At 37.3% G+C, this 21,425-nt stretch overlaps 1 protein-coding gene across 14 annotated transcripts in view; it reads right to left on the bottom strand.

Moving 5' to 3' along the window:
* Positions 1-21,425, bottom strand: part of CABCOCO1 (ciliary associated calcium binding coiled-coil 1) — a 264,326-nt gene that overhangs the window by 51,015 nt on the left and 191,886 nt on the right. For all 14 annotated transcript variants that reach the window (XR_006016913.1, XR_006016914.1, XR_006016912.1 and 11 more), the window contains one exon: positions 19,484-19,556. Coding sequence is in view for 10 of the 14 variants with exons in the window: in XM_042033354.1 (XP_041889288.1) it covers positions 19,484-19,556 (73 nt within the window). In the remaining 4 variants the exon portion in view is untranslated. The remainder of the gene's footprint in view (positions 1-19,483; positions 19,557-21,425) is intronic.

Below are 21,425 nucleotides of genomic sequence, written 5' to 3'. Positions count from 1 at the left end.
AGTATCTTCACATTTATAGGACTGTCTGGTTTAAGAGTTCTTTGCAGGTGTCCATTATATCATGTATTCACCCTAACAAATTATACTAGATGCACAGCTCCATGTGGAAGAAATAGAGCTGATAGGAGGTACCTTTGAAAAACTTGGCCCCAGAACCAGAGACAGGTTATTTTTCTGTGACAACAAGTAATAGATATATTTCTCTCTCCACGGTAAATTAGTCTCAAAGCAACATCCTCCATCAGAGAAAGACCTTAAGGCGTTCTTATAATACAAGCAAAAGCCAAATTGAGCACTTTAACTGGATTTTTTAACAGCCCTAAAATTATTAAAATCATGAACTTTAAATAATTATATTTCAACCAGTGTTTTACTAGTTCTCTCCCTACCTTCTCTGATTTTAATTTTCTCACTTGTCAGCATGTCTTGGCAGTGAGAACAAGAAAGACCTCAAACCTTTGCTGATTGCTTTCCAAGCAATCTGATTTCTATAAATTAGAAGTTGCTGATGGGAAAGCAGACAGCAGTACCCTTTGATCAAGATACACATCTTGATCTCTTTTATCATTTTTTAAAAAAACAATAATATTACAACAAAAAAAAAATCATCATACAAGCTTTTCGATCAAAGTGTGTCACTGTCTGCTTCCCAGTCAACATACTGCCAGTAAATTGGCGAGGTGCCCGGAATGCGCAGGCAGCAGCTGGTGGGTTTGATTACCATCTGTATAGCCACTAATGTATAAAATATTGTGTCTCCATCTAGTGGGCATCTGCAGTTTACAGGAAATTTGAAAATGGGTTGGAGCCGACTTCCGTGGGTGGCAGAAGGGGCTTCACTCGACTCCCCACCAGCAGAACCGGGCTATCTGAAACAAGGAAGGCTTTGGAGCTTCGCCCCAGTTCCATCCCTGCGCTGGCACTTGTCCTTGAAATCATGTTTTCTGCAGAGGCATTCACAGAACAACTAGTTCTGTTCTCACAACAAACCACCTCATTCCAGTGCTCTGCAGCACCCTGGAAGTCTTGGTGGCCAAATTTGAAAATGTAAAAGAGGTAACAGGAAAAGGGAGAGCAAGGGTGCCATTAATGACCTGAACGCCTGAAATAAACAATAAGGAATGAGATGAATATGCCAAGACAATGTCTTTCCTTATATTAAAATATTACAAACTGCCCCTCCCCACTGCTTAATGGCAGGACATGCAAAAGGCCTGTTAACTCTCTCATATGGTTTCTGATAACATCCTTGACTGAAAAGCAACAGGGGTAACACAAGATACATAAACCTGTTTTTCAGGAGAGTGCCACAGAAACAGTCCTTGGGACACAGACTTTAGAGTCCATGTGGCCACCCAAAGCAGAAACTGAGGCACAAGGCACCACTACAACAGCTCTCTCACAACAGACACAGGACTAGAACAAACAGTTAAAAAGATGACCTCTACCCCACTCGTTACACCATGCTCCTTTTCATTGATTACCGTCCTTTTTGACAACTACTCCACTAGCGATGTACTGACTGGGCATATTTTATGCACAGCCATCTACTGTGAAAACTGCATCTTAATGAAGAATATCAGTACAGCAAAATGAAATAAAAACCAACAAGATCATACTATTGATTTTTTCCATCCACACGGACTAGACCTAAATTCCCCTAGCTTGAAAAATCTGTTGAGATAACTCTCCAACACAGCATGATTACATTTCATCTAATGACTTCTCTGGATGCATGATAGGTCCTAAAACAACTCCTCTTTTTTTTCTGAATATCTTTTAATAAAGTTTTTGTAGATGTGTTTTGATTTGACACCTAAACTGGTTACAGTAAAGCATTTTTTATTTTTATCATATATTCCATTGCATTAGAGGAAAGTTTATTACTCTATAAATAATTCATTCAAAGGAACTTCAGTTTAACAGAACCTAATAGACACAGTCACTTAAGGTAGCATGCTGGCAAACTTCAGCTTTAAATCAGAAGCTGATCTGTCTTCACATAAAAAAAAGTCAACTTCTCAGAAGAAAGCATCGGTTTTAAGAAACTCAGGCGTGAGCACTTAAAAATGAAGTCAAGGCATGCCAACAACTTTTGTACTAATTTATTATATTGCTTGTTTGTGCAGGAAGGGGATGAGATTTGTTTCAGTCTAATCTAATACCCTTTATTTCAACAGAAACTGGAAGAATTAGAAATGACTGTTGTTCCCTCAACAATTTGCTGTGATAGAAGCTTTATTTTTCAGGTCAGCACTCTCCATTTTTGATTGCTCAATGGGAGAGCCACTATGGCTAAAAAAAGAAGGCTCTGAAACTTCAGGAAATAGAAACTGCTGACTACCTGGTGAAGGAATAATGATTTATAATATATGAATAGGGGCAATAATTGGATAGCAGGCTGTACTCAAAAAAGCCTTAATTCACAGATCTGACATCAGAAAGTCATAATCCATCGATCTAGCATCAGAATGATGGATTATGACTTTTTGAGAACATGTAGACATGTCAGCTTCATGAGCATTCCGGGAATCGTAGTCCAAATTGTTTTACTGAGGTAATTTGAACAATTTCAGCTTTTTCCAATAAAGCTGATGCACTAATATTTTGAAATATAAAAGTTCCATTGTTTTTCTTTTAAACCCTAAAAATCCTCCAACTAAACACCACAGGTTGCCATAGCTTGAGATTGAAGAATTCTTTTTTTTTTTTTAATCACTTCAAGTCTGTATAATTTTCTAACAGAGATTACAACAATTTTAAAACCTAATTGCTTTTTGTGTCAAAAAAGTTTTGTATTCAAGTTTGGACGCAAAATAAACAAGGTGCAAAGTGAGGGATTAATTATCTTGTTTTCTTTCAGGAAAGAACTGACATATCCTGTGCATGTTTTCCCCCTAGGCTACTTTAAAAAAAAAAGTTATTATGTGCATTTAGATAGAATTCTTTATGCAAAGAAATAATACTCTTGCAATGCACGAATACCTAGAGGTTGAAAAGTATTTTTTATACATAAGCTTTTGACATTTTAAATTAAAAAAAGACAGAGTTGGAACTTCACTTTCCCCATAAAAACAAACATGGACTGAGGTTATTGAATAAAACGTTCACAAAATTCTAGAGATCATTTCATTGAGCACTGCATACTTATTTAAAAGTAAACCACACTTTCATTCATAAAATTCCATTGCAAAATCTTCCACTGGCTTTTCCACATTACAATTAAGTGAAACAACCTATCAATTAACAACTGCTACATTAGACTAACTCAGTGGCTCAGATGGGGAAGCGTTCTTCCAAAAATGCTTTCTGCTTCAGTGAAGTGTTGAGAATAAAAAGAAAACCCCACATTAAATGTAAAATATTACTAAGCATTTTCAATGTATACTCATATTAAAACTATAAAAAACCTGTGACTAAAGCCTCTTCCAAAGGTATAAAAACTTTATGTTATACAAGTAACAAGGACTAAAGGGCAAAAGAAACAAACCAAACCAAGCCAGGGTTGCATATCTCTGTATTTTTTTTTTTCTGGAAACTCATTTGTCTAGGGGGCTGAGTTTCTCCTTCTCTGGTTTTTCTCACCTTATTTTCCTTCTTACTCACAAAATGTTCAAAAGGGAGCTTATTAATAAAGGAACTACTTAGGTGAAGTTTTTTGGGGTTTTTTCCCCCCTTTCATCTGTGTTCCTAAATAAAGCTATCACAGAGGAGAAGTCACAGGGCTCTTTTGTAATGGCTGAAATAATTTCTTTCACTAAGCCCCACGTATACATTAAGTAAAGGCATTCTGGGTCCAGTCTCAGCCCAGATTTCAAAGCAAACAATGACAACAAGACCAAAGGAAGGGAAAAAGCTGCAGGAAGAATAATGCACTTTTTAGAGCAGGCAGAAGCAATTTACTTCATTTTGACAACTAAATATGAAATGGCTAATAAAAAAATCACTGCCATGTTCCACAAACTCCTTCCTCTAAACACACCTAATGTTCATAAAGGTCTCACATAAAGGCATCACATCACTGAAAAGCAACTACTTCTTTAAATGAGCCTTAAGCAACAATCACACTGCACAACTGATCAAAAGAGGGAGCACCTCATGCGATTAACTTTTCTGGGGAATTACCATTGGCAGGCTGTAATTACTCACTTGGAAGGCAGTCACGAAGACACCACGGCCAACTGTTCTCTGCCTGTGATTTATATGCCTGAGGTAATGACCAGTGGCCAGGATATCAGTGTGGCAGCTCCCTTCAAAAAGCCTGTTGTGCAGCACCAAACAAGGTTCACTATTACTTCATCATCAAACCATCTTCTACCTGCATTTTCCTCGGATCTTTTTCGACTGAAGTATTTACCCAGCTCAACTCAATTAAGTTTATGACATCAAATGAGCCCAAGGAGGGTGGCTACAACCTTTCCAGACTGAGGGAAGAGTAAAGCCCGCAGGACTGCATGCAGGGGAAGACAGGAGTACACTGAGTATCTCCCGATTCCTCCTCTTCTTTGGACCCATGCATTAGTCCTACCCCTTTTCTTGTTATTGAACTGGTTGTTCCCTTTCCTTGTCTCCACAGACACCACGAACCCATTTAATGTAGGTTATGAAGCAGCAGTGGGATGTTAGCTTTCTGTCTTCAATGATGTGCTCTTGAACCAATGACCTCGAAGTGCAAAGCTGTGTAGATCTTTACCATTCCCTCGATAGCCAGGCCTTTATTCATCAAGTTCATAAGCAAAACCTGTGTGCAAAAGGAACGCTTACTCACAACTACTATTACGGTCGTTCTGCTGGGGCTGTACATTGCACTGAAAGAATATGAATTATAAAGTGCATGGCTTAGTAAAATTTAAATTAAGCAAATGTTTAATATTAAGCCATTTCATCTTTTTCCAAAGTTCGGCAAATTTATTACAGAGCACTGTAATTGCACTTCAAGCCCTAAGGCTCGCAGTGTTGGAGCCTGCTTGATTAATATAATTAAAAGAATAGCATAACTCAAAATTTATTAAATAATTAAATATATGCAGACTTATTGTTTACTTCCAACTGATAGCATGATTTCTAGCTAAAAATTTGCACTGCTTCATAGCTGACAAGTTGCTAGAGCACATCCCCTTTTTCCTGCTGTGCATATGATTAAAAGAGCAGAGGTTAAACACAGCAATAAAAAAAAAAATTGGGGAATTCTATTTTTGGTCACAGTGGTGCTTAGTTCTTTCCTCTCTTTTTTACAATAAGCAGGTGCTGCTGAAGAGGTGGAAAGTCTCATGGGAAGAGGACATTGAGCTGGAGAAGGGTAGGAAAATGCTTCCTTGGAAAGAATTGTCCTCCCTTCCACAATCACTACATATCTTGTACTGCATTTTTCTACCTTAGCCAAGACCCAGCTTGCAGGAGAAACCAAGCTATATCCATTAGATTACTGGACATACATAGCTTGTGAGACCTGATCCAGAGGATTTCTCAACAAGGGCAAAGCTCACAATTTTATGTGGCATAAAGATCCTGCCTTACACAGTGCTTGCGAGCCACTCACACCTGCATGGCCAGCAAATGCTGGCTGGCACACCGAGGGCTCCCAGGGGTCACAGAGACAGGTTTTATGGGATGGAAATCTTATTTTCTTCAGTATGAAACCACAGTAAAAATGCCTACTTTTTCTGCAAATGTTGCCTGCTTTCTTCATTTTCTCCTGCAACAATTCTGCTTTCTCCTTCAGCCACTGCACTGATCAGCAGCCCCTCCCAATACATGAGGTAGAAAGCCAATGACAAAATTAAAACAAGTTGGCAAATGTACCTATATATACATATTTCATGTCAGCACAGTTATGCTTTAGAAATTATGGCAACAGCAATAGAATTCTGCTGCTGTGATCATGGATAATCAAAGCAAGCGAAAAAAAAAGGCAGTGCTGAAATATTTTCAAAGGTATGAAAGTCTTTACTGTTGTGTAATTTAAATTTACTTGCCATCACTTGAAATTTCCTTTGGTCTGCGTGATTAGAATTTAAATGCTCCCAAAGTACATTAACAAATATAATTCCTGTTATATTGCAGAAATACTGCAGCAACCTCCTCTTAATGCAGAAAACTAACTAGGCTCCCTAATTTGCTACAGAAAATACAAAGCACAATTAGTTAAAATGTTTTCAAATGAGTCTTATTTGGGAATGACCCACAAGATGAACCACTACAGCACTTTCTTATACAGACACACATACACCCACACATTACAAAGCTACTATCTTCTACAGTATTAGCAGTAGAAATTATGTAGCAGTATTTTCTACAGCTGTAAATATGGGATGTTTCCATTTTACAGAGAACATTTCTAATGTAATAGTTTTCAGTTTGAGGCCAAATTTTGCCGACATTACACATCATGGTAATGCAGTGTTTATTTTAGATACAATCCTAGTAGTTCCCCTAAATTTACTTGGGGCACAGTGGATTGAGGACATATGAATGGAACAGTAAATCTTAGCTGCTCACTCACAACTTATACCGGACAATGGTGACAGAAGGGCAGACATTACAAGCCCTCTCAAGCATTATCCCATGATAAATTTGTCTAAAAGTCTCCATCCCAAATTCTTTAATTTTCAAATTCAAGATGTTCTTGATGAGTAGAAATTACTGTTCCCTGAAGACAGAGTTCCACAGAACATCAGTGTCACAGTGAAGATTTTATGCAGCCTGAGTAAATTGGGTCTTAACTGGGAAGTAGTTGACAGAGTCAACCTGACCGCCAGGTAAAAATAAAGCTACAATGCCCCGCTGGAACACCACTGTTTATTGTAGCATTGGTCGAGTTTAGTGTACTCTTCATGAGCACCTCTAATTTTTCCCCACCATACTGATCTTACTGGATTTGACAGGCAGAACCCTGTAAGCAGCACAAATCTACAAAAATGACCTTTTACACAACGGAATTCCACAAAGCAGGGTTTAGTTTGTTAAGTCATGCTACCTTTTCTTTAGTCTTTGTCCATTCTTCTCCAATTGATTTGGTAGAAGGAGAAAATGAAAATGTAAAAAAAATCAAATTCTATGTGTCTGTGTAGGTTAGAGTTATTGGTACCTATCTGATTAAGAAATTTATTTTGCTAATAAAATTGCTAGTATGTTAACAGATAAATGCTAAGGAAGAAAGGAGATTTGTCTTTTTAATTGTATTGGTTCACTACAAAATGAAACGAAACCAACTCACATTATGGTCTGCAAAGCTGTAAATGTGTTAAAATGGCAATTAAGCTCTGAAAAACTTTAAGGCTTAAGTCCCAATTCCCAGAGGAATCCAGTCCCCTGTGTAATACACCATGTCCTGCTGACCATTTCATGTACAACCTTTAAACTTTCCCGTTCCCTAAATAAGCTTCCTTACCACAGACTTCTACATTTTATTCTAATGCATATGGTTTGCTGCTTATTAGTTTGTGTAATGTTCCCACTACTATGAAAGAAAGAAAAAAATCCAGCAATCCAGGAGACAAATTCTCATTTTATCTTACACTTGTCAAATATTAAGATTCTCCTAGTCTGTCAGATTTCTAAGCTTGTCTAATGTCTGTCATTTGTATCCAAAATTAATAAAGTCTATCCATGCTGTATGATTTTCCAGTTGCTCTGATTCTGATTATGCACAATAATTTGTAATTTAAATTCACAAAGATGTGCCAATGTATTTGTGTTGTCAGTTTTAAAGGCTTGGCCTTTTTGACTCTGATACCAAAGCCATGTTCTTTCTGCTCACTATAAAGTTCCAGTAATGCTTGGACCGACCAATTACTCCTGGTAATTTGATTATGTACCCTCTTTCTTTTATTATTTACCCATTTAACTGAGGATTGATCAGAACAAAGAGACAATTAAACATACTGCAATAAAACCAGTATGAATAACAAGAGTAGGAACTGAAGACAAACCAGCAGTAGTTCAGAAACACAGAGATAAGACTGAAATCCTGTCTTTAACTTCTCCTATTGTGTTTGGCTGTGTCAGGGCTGCAAAGAAAAGGATATTAATTTTACATTCAGTAATTCAGAGAGCTCTATTTGCAAGCAAAGAGGAGGGACAAAAGATAAAATCTGTGTCATGGCAAAATAAGTAACATTTGGCTCCTTACTTCCACCTTGACAATTCCTTGATTTCTCAAACAAAACATGATTATTAAACAGAAATGAATGGTTCAGTGCACAGTTCCACACCAGCATGCATGCAGTATCAATAGACTCAAGGGGTCATTCTCAAAATCGACAGAAACGTAATGACATTTTTTGAAATTCCACCGGAGGGCATCACAGTGGACCAATGGTAGGATTATTTAAAAAAATAAATGGAAAAACAAAAAAAAGCCACACAGAAAAAGCCAATCCTCGTTCCCCGCCCCCACCCTCCCCAAAAAGTCACCAGCTTAGGCTCTCGTCCTCACTTTCTTTTAACCTAGACCTGCCAGGACAACAGCAACGCTAAAAACTGAAAATAGTCTATTGTGACAAGCCTAAATGAGAATAAAACTTTTCAATACTTCATTGGAATATGACCATTACAGGTAATTTAATGTTTCTGCAAATGTAAGCCTTCAACTACATCCTAATTCCTGAGGAATACAAAAAGCTGGCACAGTATCTTTCTTAGAACAAAAGAAAATCATTAAGATCCTAAATGTATAACAGACAGAGACAAAAATGATAAATGGGCACCATGAATACAAAATGAATGCTAAGAAAAACGCTGAGAGAATGTAAAGCAGATATTCAAAGTAGAATAATCTCTAAGGAACATCCCTAGCACTCTCCCATTTTATTATACAAGAATACTACATGCATTGGTTGCAATGTATCGCAATCTTTTCACAACACACAACATCCAGTAGATCCAGAGACAGACCTGAATTCCAGCCTGTTAATGCCTGAAACTTGTCCACAGCCTTGATCAATGCAAAATTCAAGACTTCTCAAGCACAGGATGTTCTCACAACTCTGAGACCATATTTGGATGGTCTTCCTATAAATGAAGCATGCAACATTCATCTTTATCACTTACAATCTATGCCATTTCCTTAGATTGTGTTCACAAGCCAAATTTGATATGCACAGTCAAAATAAATGACAGTGCAACTGCACGGGAGATATTTTTCCTTGCCTAGTGTTATTTGAATAGAACAGAAACAACACACCAAGCACATGAATTCTAATACTAAGAAAGTAGTCATAAGCATATTAGCAGGTAATTCATGCAAAATGTCCTGTTCTGTGGGAGTGGTGACAATATTTTCTGCAATATGTATTTACAATATTGTTGGATTCTTGTAGAACGAACCAAAAAGGTCAGAAGGAACCACTTGTCATAAAGTGAGAGAGCAGAAACTTGAGGTATTCCAGCCAAAAACATCTGTATTTGTTTGGGTTTTATCCTGGACACAGCACCAACTGTGACGTAACTCTGCAGAACCTACACAGGCTCTGACATAGGCTTTGCAGTCAGAGGACAAAATCTGAGGATGAAATCAGCCTAAAAAAAAAAAGGTGAACACTGACCACATAAGCATCTTAAGGTCAGCCAAAGAGTCTGCCTACTCTAACAAGTAGGAAAAAGCAAACATTAAGTATAAACAATTATACTCTCTTTGCTTTAAGTTGGCCAAGAAGAGATGCAGGATGAGGTCACTACCAAATTTTCAACAGTGCACGTGGGAAACCAAGCCATAAAATACTTTAGATAGTAGTCTTGACCCTGAAGAACACCAAAAGGCTGCAGCTGCTGTGTTTCCAAGCCTGCCCTGAGGAGATACAGTATAGTCTACCTATTCGATGTTGTTTTTCTGAGTGCTGGAAACACATAATGAAATCTCAGCTTCCACAGAAATGCAGTGGATCTGTGGGAGACACAGGAAGCACAAGGCTAGCTAAGGCTGATGGAAGTGACAGATGGGAACCTACTTCCCAAACCAGAAAAGGAGACAGTGAGGTTCAGTGAACTGGAGCTGGTGGGAGCTGGCCATCAGCCCACACTGAAGAAGGGATTGGAAGGACAGAATTTCCCACTCTGCTCTTTCGCTAGCAGCCTGCAAACGACTCCTGCCTTGGGATCAAATGGTGAAGGAAACTGCAGACAGGAGAGAAAGGGGCCAGAACCAAGTCCCTGCACTGTCACACCTGGGCTACCTCAGCCTGATCTCTTTGGGTGCACACCAGCTGCAGGGGAAGGAGGACATGGAGAGCACACTACACCCGAGTATGTGTATGGCTCTCCTTCCAGTACCATTTGGCAGCTTATTCCCATATTTCTGGTGCCTTACAATATTGTTGCAGTGTATTTAGACTCTCATGAAAGAATCAAACATTATGCTTTGGATAAACTCCATCCCTTTGCCAAATGTTTTCCTCATTTAAGCCCTAATAAAAACATTTTGAATGATTACACTGAACCTAAACGGTGTTGAAGTCTTCCAAAAGTCTAGCAAGCTACAAAGAACAAATAACACAAATGCTGAAGAAAACAGTTGTTTTGTTAATATTCTATTTACACAGCTGGATTCTTAGGAATTTTATCCATCTGTATATTTAGTAAGCAAGGCAAATTAATGCTTAGAATTGCCATTTCCTAAGTGAAAAACAAACCAGTAAAATGAAAAGGCTCCCCCACAATCTGTCTCTCTCTGCCCCATTCCAGATAGACACGCACACCTCCCCCGTAGCCATGAACCACGAAGTAACTGGAGAGGATTCTTCACAGACAGATGTAATTTATAACAAAGGCAGGAAAAGGCAACCCTAACTCAGAGCTTGCTGCCCTTCCTATAAAGTTCACCTCCTTACCAAGAAAAAGCAGAGAATAATTTGTTTGGTTTCTGTACTCAACTCCTTTTTCTTTTATTGTGAAAAGTTTCCATTGTCCTTTTATGTTTTGATTATTGAGTAAGTTTAGAGACTTGCCAAATAGCCCTAGATTGTTAACAGACCACCACTATTTAACTTTGAATGCTTTAACAAAATAAAGGCACAGTTCACATTAATATTCGATGCCCTCATTTTATTTATTATCTTTTCTTTGAAATTTAAACAATTTTCCTAGCTAAGGTTTATTAAATGTAAACCTAAGTAGCAATATAAGTTACCTCACATACCAACCAGACATCCTATAAAACTCAGCTTTCTAATGAGTAACACCACATTTTGCTGAGCTTAGCATATTCACAGGAAATCAAAATAATGTTTTATGAATTAAGTATTCAAATACATCAGATTCAATGTTCAGTAAAAATACTTTATGTTGTATCTTATGACAAGTCATAAAATTCAAGGTGAAATTAGAAGACATAAAAACTTTCTGGTGCATTTTAAAAAGGAACTTTCAAGGATTCCAAAACTTGTCTGTTATTTAGACTTGGATTACATTTGTCCTCATAACATCAACTAAACAGATGAAAATTTATTAAAATGTATATCGATTATAAATCATCACAGTAAAGAAATGTCATGCTATTTATTTATATGAATAAGGTCAACATGTTATTCATAACATAAGGTCACAAGATGTATGAATTTGATACATAAATATTCACCCATGGGGATACATTCCCATGAAATATCACATCACTTGCCCATTCCACAGATACTTTTATGAATACAATTTAATCTTCAAGATGATGAAAAGCTGCAGATAAAGGTAATGGGTACAAAACAGTTGTTCATTGTAGTATAAGGTCATGGATCTCTGTCTGCCAATTACCAAAAATTATGCAGGAAATTTTGGAAATAGGGCAATTGCTCTGGAAAACCAGTCTCCAGTAAGTCTCACTGTACAAGCAGGCACAAAAATGGTACCTGCTGGCAAACAACTTTAAAAAAAGGCAGCTAAATTTGAACCAGCAAAATATAAATGAAATGTGGCACCTTCTTGAATAACTGCTTAATCCCTGCTACATTACATGGAAGAGTTTAACACCAAAAATAGCATTGTTCTGCAGCAGACATAATGCATTGGGCTCAAAATAAAATGTCTCTGTTTTCTTTTTTTGGCAGATTCCTTTCAAGTTATGTTCTTTGAACTTCCTAAAAATTAGTTATTGTGCAAATAACCTTCTGCCAACATGCCAGCAGCAGCCTACCTGGCTCTCACCAGCTTATGTACAAAGCCCTTCCAATGGTTTGGCTGATATAGAACCCTGTTTTCTAGATTCCTGTCTCCCCAGCAACATGCCCTATGGAAAGCTGAGGGCACACCACAGACCCCTAAATCATGTGGGCCTTGCTCCAGTAGAGCCAGCTACACTGTCTGGCACCAGGATGGAGCTGGGGCTCTGAAATGATCTTCAAGAGCACTGCTTTGGTGTCAGGGAGTTTAAACACAGACATGTAAGAATAGCAATTCTGTTAAGTGTTTATTTTTTTGTTTTAAACTGGAATTAAATCAAACTGCAAAAAATCTCAGATTCTCCTATGAAACAAAATTACTGATCTTTGCTCAGCTCCAAGTACTTTCTTTTATGGTGGTCAAGTAAAACAAGTAGAATTCCCAAAGGGCACCAACAGAGTGAGCTATTCTGGAATACTAGAAAAGTAAAACAAAATTCATATCCTAATAGTCTGCCTTCAGTTACTTTGCTTAACCACTTTAAAATTTCTCCAAGTCAATAAATTTCTGCCAATCTCAATGTCTTCTATTAAAATTTACATCTTGATTGATAACCATTTTTAAACATGTGCTGTAGTGTTCTGATAGAGCACTTAATCATTTGGATTGTAGAACATTCTGATGAATGGCAGAAAAAGGCTGTCATTAATGTACTGACTATCCTTCCAGTCAATGCCTACAATTCCTAGCTGACCTGCATTCCAGCATATAAACAAGCCATTACTGCTCTTATCACAAATACGTGTTTTTACATACATACAAACACACACATACGGAAATCAAGCCACTTTCTAAATAAATAATTTAAAAACTCATAGAGCACATCTGTGTATATATTAATTCCTGCATAGTTCCAGAAATGTTTTCCTGCCAAGAATCCAAGCTTTTTTCCCCTCTCTCTAACATCATACAGTCAAAAATCATGATGCTTTGTCAACTATACAACTGAACTAAAAAGTGATCATGAGCCTCAATTTTTTTTTCTCCAGGATCTTTAGCTTTTTATCCTCCAGGGTGCTGAACAATGTGACCCCAGTCACTTCTCAGTTTAATTCTGTGTATGTGAATAGGTCCATTGAAATTAAAATCCCCAGTTTGTCAAAAAGAGGTGCTTGTTGAAACGCTGGCTGGGTCAGAACCATGGCGCTCAGCACACTGAAGGCACAGCCCATGTCAGCTATTTGGCATTTGTCCTGCCTGAATTCTTTTCTTCCGTGACTTCACGCATGTTACTGAGTTAAAAAGCAGGCTTGTTTTGTATTTGATGTTTCCTAAGAAAATAATTTAAAAAACGTTTTGTTAATCATTCTCTAAAGCATTGTAAAAGTACTCAGCACTGGCTTATGAATTCCACCAGCTCTCTGGAACTCTCAGCACTTTTCAGGGCAGAGCAGTTCAGCTACCAAAACTCAGGAATGTTGAAACTGCTGTAGAAGACCGTCAGCATGCGACCTACATGGAAAAGTAACTGCTAAAGGTCAGTGTATCTCCCCTACTGACACATGAGTATACCAACACAATCTTTGGAAAACAAAGGTTGCTTCTTCTAGGCAAGAGATGCTTCAATATTTGAAGTAGCACTGCACACAATTCCAACAGACTCCACTTTTCATTCAGACTAATCACAAGTCCTTCAAGATCTCTGGTTACAGCCCTAGCGAGCCTCAAGATCAAAGGGCTGGATATCTGTGAATTTTGTCACAAAACCCACTGGCTCTCCAGCTGTTTACCTCAGTAATTCGGACTTGGGTATGACACACTTCTGTAATGGACATCAAAAATTTCCCCTCAGACATCAAAAGTCCAAGTACCAATTTTAAACATCCATAATCGGAAAATAATGAACCTACTCCTGAGGCTGTAGTTTTGATCTTCATAGCAGTAAAGGCTTGAGGGACATGTTTTGAAGGAAAAAAATAAATAAGAGCATGTAAATGAAAGAGAAATGGAATGTAACACAACATCAGTTTATCAAAGATACACAATGCCAGACTAATTTCATAGTTTATTAAATAAATAATTTTCTAGACAAAAGCAATGTGAGAGACACGATCAATTCATGAGTGAGCAGGAATACCAACAGATGGAACTGAATGGCCTTGAAGACTATTCACTCTTGTATTCAATGACAAATTGGGAGGTGACATTGGGGGGATATTTTATTTTTTAAACCTACAGTGCACTGGGAGTACCTCAGCTAGAAAATACAATAACAAAGGAGAACCAGAATAGCAGATGTACGATGAGACAGCCACATGACACAGGTATAAAATGTGCTTCTAGGACCTATCATGTAGGCTATTCCCAGCAGAGGAAAAGAAAGCACTATTGATATTTTACAAGGCCTTGCTTTTATCTCAGCAACAATATTATGTCAGTTTGGTCACTTATGTTCTAACAAAACTGATCTAAAGTGGAACAATTATAGAAGAAGACCAACAGGATGACAAGAGGCTGGTATGGATGTAAGAACACGTGTATCAAAGTCTACCTTGAAAGCAAAGATTAGAGGAGGCTGGCTTTTCTAGTCTAGCTGAATGAAGGCTGACAATAAGATTGCTGTCTCTTTATACACTAGAAAAATAAACACTGGGGATGGAATGAGAGCTAAAGGTCAATACTGGCACAAATTGGCACAAGGACAAATGCACATAAGCTTGTCATGAATACACTCAGACCAGAAATTGAAGTTTTATAACAATTACAGAAACCAGGCACCAGGGCACTTCTTAACTGAAAGAGCAAAGACAAAAAAAGTTAACTTTTTAAACTGGAGTTTGACAGGTTTCTGAAGAGGATTATGAATGTTTCCCTAGGAGAAAGCAGCATGAGAGCTGACAACTGAAGACATCCCTTCCAGTCCTATGCTCTTCTTGATGTCTTTGCCATGGTGATATTTAGAAAACAAAGCTACAAAAAATCAACTCACTGGTTTTTAGGCACTACAAATATCTGAAACCTCCAGGCTTTGAAAAGCACTTCATTAGCTGGGGAATGAGTTTCTGTGGTGTGAACTGATATGCTTGTGGAAATGTTCTGGTTTCATACATCTCTAAAATGCAGTTCTCAAGAAATCATTGAGCAAATTTGTTTAAACAATGACTGATTAACCAATCTAAATATGCAACACCTAATGAGGATTACATATCAAAGTCAAGTCCCAGACTTTAGGGCTTTTGCCATCAGAAGAAAAAAAAGCTTTATTAGCTTTCAGAAAGCATATTCTTCCTATCCACCTCCTTAAATTCAAACACAGAAGGGATTTTGTTCAAACTTAAAAAAAAACCCCAACCCAACCCACAATTGGATAAGGACCAGACACAGTCCAAAAGCTTAATGCTTCAGAAAGTAAGGAGTACATGGAAAGAAAGCATTAATGGAAACTGTTTTGGAACTCTAAGTACAGAGGATGATATCTAGTGACTGCTATAATACTGAATCTGCACTGCCATTAAATTTAATCTTCGATATTTTTATTGCAACCTGACCCACTATGACATCTCTGAAGAAAATTACATTGTACAGTACTATTTCAAGAAGTCAAACTTAGCTAGTCATCTGGGCCATAAAATAGCAGATTACTCCATCAGGCTGGCTAAAGCAACTAGGAATAAAACTAGATTTACCAACCACATTATTTTTATTAGGAAATGTTTCAAAGCAGACATAATCCCAAAAGACCTTAGCCTCATACCATCCAAAAATACACAACAGAGAGCAGCAAAAAACATGAACTGCGGTATAAGGTGCAATTTGTAAATGAGAGAAAAAAATATTGCAAGATATGTCATAATATATCATCCTATCAAAGCAAAATAAATTAACTGAACATAGAAATAGAAAAGAATAAAAACTTCTACACAATTAATGTATTAACAATTTAAACCTTTGTTATAAGATCTGACGTGTTACTAGGAATTGCTCCATTGAATCCCTGCACATCAAGATTTAGTCTAAACTCCTTTTGATTTCCTTGAAATTGCAAGCTAATATAGGTGTATTAAATCACAGCTAGAGAGCAAAATGTCCAGAACAGGCAGAAGGAAAAAACCAGTATCTTTAACAGCAATATTCCTGAAGAATCCTGCTATGGTAGCACTACTTGCATTTTATTTTGGATCATAGCCACAGAACAGCTAAAGCACAGCTTCTTCTGTAATCATTCTAAATGGGGGGAACTGCTCATAATAGTAACAGGAAAAAAAGGCAATGAATTTACTTGGCAATCTTAACACTTCTCAGCAATTCCTTGTACCGTCATGTTTTCTAACAGGTATTCATGCATACATAATATATAGGTCTTTGTAGATCCGGAATGAAGGAGAAGTAAGGGATTTGATAGCTGGAAAGGCAAGTTTAAATTTTAAATACTGTCAAAGTAGGTTAGAAGTCTGATGTGTGTTTTATCATCTAACCAAGCATTCATGTCTTTATGTTTTAACCTTTTTTTTTTCTAGGCAATATGATCACCTCAGGAAGTCTGGGGTTTAAAGGCTTTAGCCAATGCAAAAAAAGAAGAAAAATTAAATTAGCCTGGCATTTGTTACCTTTTTTAAAGACTTGAATACTGTCTGTGTTTTACAGAGGTGGCTTTATTATGCTAGCTGCATCAAATGCAGAATATTAATCAGACTGTGAAGCTCCACTAATTATGTGCTACATTTAAATAACTTAGATTTTGTTAAGTGGCACGGCCACAAATATTGTATGCATAATCTGAGTTTTGAGTCATTTCCCTTTCTTGTCTGATTTTATTCTACACAGGAAATGACAGGGTCATTTAGAAATAACTGCAGTGAAAGATCAAAAAGGAAACTTGATTGAGAACACTGTATAATTGCCTGTGCTAGAGAAAAAAAAATTCCAATGACTTTACAACCCATCGCTATAAGATTTCTCTGGAAAACACACACTGTGGTTTCCCTGAAAGGATATCCATTACAACACTGAGTACAGCTTTTATTTGTTGTAGCTGCATCTCTTTTAAAGAAGCAGCTCTTCTCCTGAGGCTGTTGGGCTTTTATTCAGTAGGTAATTCTTTCGGCACACATACTCCCTGAGCTAAAGCCATTTCAGTGGAAGCAAATCAATTCTGTTGAAGCCAGTAATTTCACTGACTCATCTCGAAGTGTTCATTTGGAAAAGGAGATAATGCTGTAATTAAGCTCTTGGAACACCGTGGTTCTTGTTATTTGGGAAAATCTGGCCATTACAATTTACAGTGTCCTGTTCCAAAAGAACAGGCTTTTATTGCTGGAGCTAAAGGAAAACTTTTTAGATATTAGTTGCACTCAGCTTAGAGTCAGGATCACATCCAGCTCTGGACTGTGGTGTGTCTGCAGTGGCGTTTTTTGTTTTTCGGTAAGACATTGGTCTACATAACAGGACAGCAGCCAAACTTTCAGCACAGATTTACTATCTACTTTCAGCACATGGATTTCCCAGTCGATCTCCTGTTCCCTGAGCAGATGCACTGTGGAGCAGGCAACCCCAGGTGTGCTCCTGCCACAGGCACACACACTAAACCATGGCAGCCCCAAAAACTCTGTTCATCTATGGGATTGCAAAATAGAAGTAATGATTTCCTTTATGCATAAGAATTTCTAAAAAAACAAAGTTGCTGTAAAAGAATTTGAAATCTATGCTGGGTTCACCTCTCATCCCATTTTAACACACAAAGCAAGTGCAAATAATGCCATAAATTTGTATGTGCAGCTTCAATGCCCTAAACTTTTACTTACTGAAGAACAATGCATCACCCTATCAAAATAAACTCTAACAGAATATAAGTATTGATTTTCTTGGGTGTTGGAGTGTAGTTGGACAAATTAAAAGCTCTCTGCCATGGAGCTCAGAATACAAAACAGACAGATTAAAGTGAAGTGGCACCATAGGCAGGAAAGGGCCGTAAGGGAGTTACAGCTAAAGATTGTCATGCGGGGTTTTGTGACAGTTGTAGCTGCAGATGGCACTTGTTGCTTGAATGGATCATCACCAAAGTCACTCCCTGAAATCCATTTCTGCCATTGCCCAGAGGTGCACCCTCAGCAGAGGTGGTGCTCCCCAGCAGAGCCTGCCCAGGGTAACCCGTCCTGCAGCTGGGACAGTGCATGCTGATCTCACCCACCCAGAAATGCATCTTCAGGAAACATAGACGCATTTCTTTTAAGCTGGTCTAAAACCTTTTAAGATTCATGACCCAAATTTACACAAGACTCACTTAATCAAAGCCTCATTAATATCGTTTTTACCAATTAAGAAGTGCTAGCCATCCATTGATCTAATTACCTAATATAAAAACCCCACCCTAACACAGTAACGCTGAAGTTCTGCTCTACCTTTGTATTCACAGTTTCGTCACCAATTTCATCGTAGCTGGAATTTTAACTCACCTTGTAAATGATGAGAATTATTTCCAAATATTTGCATCCATGTCAAGAAAAGTCCTTTTTTATAACATGTCTACTTAAAGCAACATGGAAAGCAATTATCCCACATCATCAGAGTCAAAATACCAGCTGAAAGTGTAAAGGAATTTTTCCAGTGCATTAATTTTAACTTCACTGTGTACTGATAAGCTAAAATATAAGTACTATCAAAAAAATTACACTACTGTGCCTCTCTGGGCAACCAGTTGGCTCCTAATACAAATTTAAAATGCAAGTATTTTTTAATGTATTGTAACATATATCCTCAAAAGGCATAGTCAAGCTAAAGGAAGGTTAATTTGATTAATTGAACCAGTCCATTTGACTAAAGGCCACATCCTCCATCAACACATTTTCTGCCGTATTTTTTCACGTGTAAGTTAGAACACATGACGAAGTTCGCCGTGAAACCAACTCACTATTGTTAACTGAATTCTTTCAAAATGCTCAGGTTTTAGCTCCCTTGTTTTTTTGCAGCCAGTATAACTAACTCTTGGTGGCTGCAGTAGAAACAAAACTCTGTACATGCACATGCATACATCTCTATTAGGGCTCTGGTCAGACTAGGCATGGCATACCACCTTTTCTGATTTTGACTGCTGATTTTAAAGCAGAGTCAGACTCACACACTGCTAATTCAAATTACATGCATCAACTTACAAACACCTATACAAGTGTTCCTGATTTAACACAACTAACGGCTTAGCCAAGCAATGCATTTTTTTGAAATCCCAAATTAATTTTGAATACGAGGATCAAAAACATCTTAACTTGCGCTCTTTAATCAGCCATTTTACGTTAGTAATGCAGGGACGTTGACATGAAGTTGCTTTGAGCAATATAAAACATATGCCATGGTGCACTCGTTAAGTAACTCTGCATAATGAGTTCCATCCATATAAATGACTCACCTCATTACTTATCACAGGTTCTTCTCTACGACCGTGGAAGAGGTATTCATATTCTTTATAGTGTTTAAATAAGCTGAAAAACAAGACAATATAGACCATTACAGCTGGAAGTTTTTGGAAAGGTAACAACATTACAAGCTTTGTTAAACTAAGAGTTAACCTCCAGCATGGTAACAGTTCAAATTTTAAAAAGAAACAGTTGTTTAACCTCAGATACAACATGCAGCATATTTAGTTTGCGGGATTTATTATCAGATGGCTGTAGAAAATACAGTGTGATACTTAAAAATCCATCCACTTAGCCCTTATGAAATTGAACTCTGAGAAGACAAAGTTCTACTCTGAAAAAAGTAATCCCTGAAACACTTATCACCAGGATACTTATGCCTTTAATATCAGCAATAGCAGACAAGAAGGAAACAAAGCCAAATCAGCTTTCAGATTCTGGGATGGGCTGCCAGTACAGGGAGAAAGTTTGATCTTGGAACACCAAAACAATAGAGAATAGAAGAACTTATACTCTCAAGGTCACTTTGCAAAATCAGTGTATTATTTCCTCAAAGAAAAACTAAAAAAATAGATTGACACCAAGCAGCTTTGTGTATTACAACAAAAGTAACTTTAAATAGACTTTGTCAATGGCGTAAAATATTTATCTTCCTTAAAACACGTATGGCTTTCCGTTTCACATGTTTTAAATAATTTCTTTGTTTCCTTTTCTAATGATCAATGATATGGCATTTGTTTAATCAAAAGTTTTGTTTGTCACAGTCCATCTGTTGCAATTAGTTCTTCTCTTACAGTCATGATACAGAACTCCTGGCTTCTGTCACGTCATTTTGACATATGATTTAAAACACTGCTCTGTGATTTCATAGCAAGTCCAGGTTGAAGAATGATTCCAAGAATTTATCGCAGTCCTGCCTGCTGTATCCATGAAAGGTACAGCAATATTTGCAGGGAACATCTGTAACTGGCTCCTGTGCTTTCTGGCTAGGGACAGGACACAGGTTCTTTTCTTGGGAGACCCATCAGCTGCATCAGCAGTACCTTTGCCTCGGTTCCTGCAAGGCCCATATTAGAAGACTGGCTGCCAGCAGCTAGAGGCTGCCTTCCTCCAAACCCCAAACACACAGGCAATTAAATAAGTTCTTACAGTCTTTGCAATTTGATTTAAGTATATTTTTATTGCAGCACTTCACCAAAGAATTCCTAACATGTTTCAGCGGAGACACAGAAATTATGTTTAAAGAGAGTTCAAGACAACCTGGAAATTACTCACACTGATTTATAGAAATACATGTCCCCTTTCATATACACCTGTAATTTGCTAAAATTCTAACAGGAATTATTTGAAAAAAGACAAAAAATATTTTATGAACATCACAGATGTGCAAGAAATAAGACATATATCCTTCCAATCAGATTGGCAGAAATTATTATTTCAAATTTGCTCTCTTACTTATCCTAGTGCTTTGGAAGGAAGACAGATTTACAGCATCTAAAAATCAGGTCTTTTCCCCTCCCCCTCCAAAGGTAGTATGATATTCTTTATGGACTATGTTACAGGTACATATAACTTAAAATATGCACCCAAAAATATAAGTAATTTTTTTTGGCATTTCTGAATTTTATGTCTTTATTTTTAAACAGACCTCTGTTCAACCTGGCACCCCTAATCCTGTATGAAGGAAAGAATTCCCCCACTTAATGCTCTTTAAATCAAATCACATAAATTAAACATCAGCATTTATTTAGAAAAAACAGTGTAGTTTCTTTCTTCTATCAGGCATTATATAAAATACCCTTTTTTGTTTCTATTTTTTTGTGAACAATTAAAAAATTCTGTACCAGTGTTTCTAGCGATTACACAGAAATAATTTTACTTGTGTAAGTAAGATTGTTAAGAATAGGCCCTCTTATGATGTCATACGAGAATCTG

This window comes from Corvus kubaryi, unplaced genomic scaffold, assembly GCF_017639235.1.
Source record: "Corvus kubaryi isolate FWS band 111438036 unplaced genomic scaffold, C.kubaryi_AGA036_p1.0 37357, whole genome shotgun sequence".
NCBI lineage: Eukaryota > Metazoa > Chordata > Aves > Passeriformes > Corvidae > Corvus > Corvus kubaryi.
This window is presented reverse-complemented; position numbering and strand designations above follow the sequence as displayed.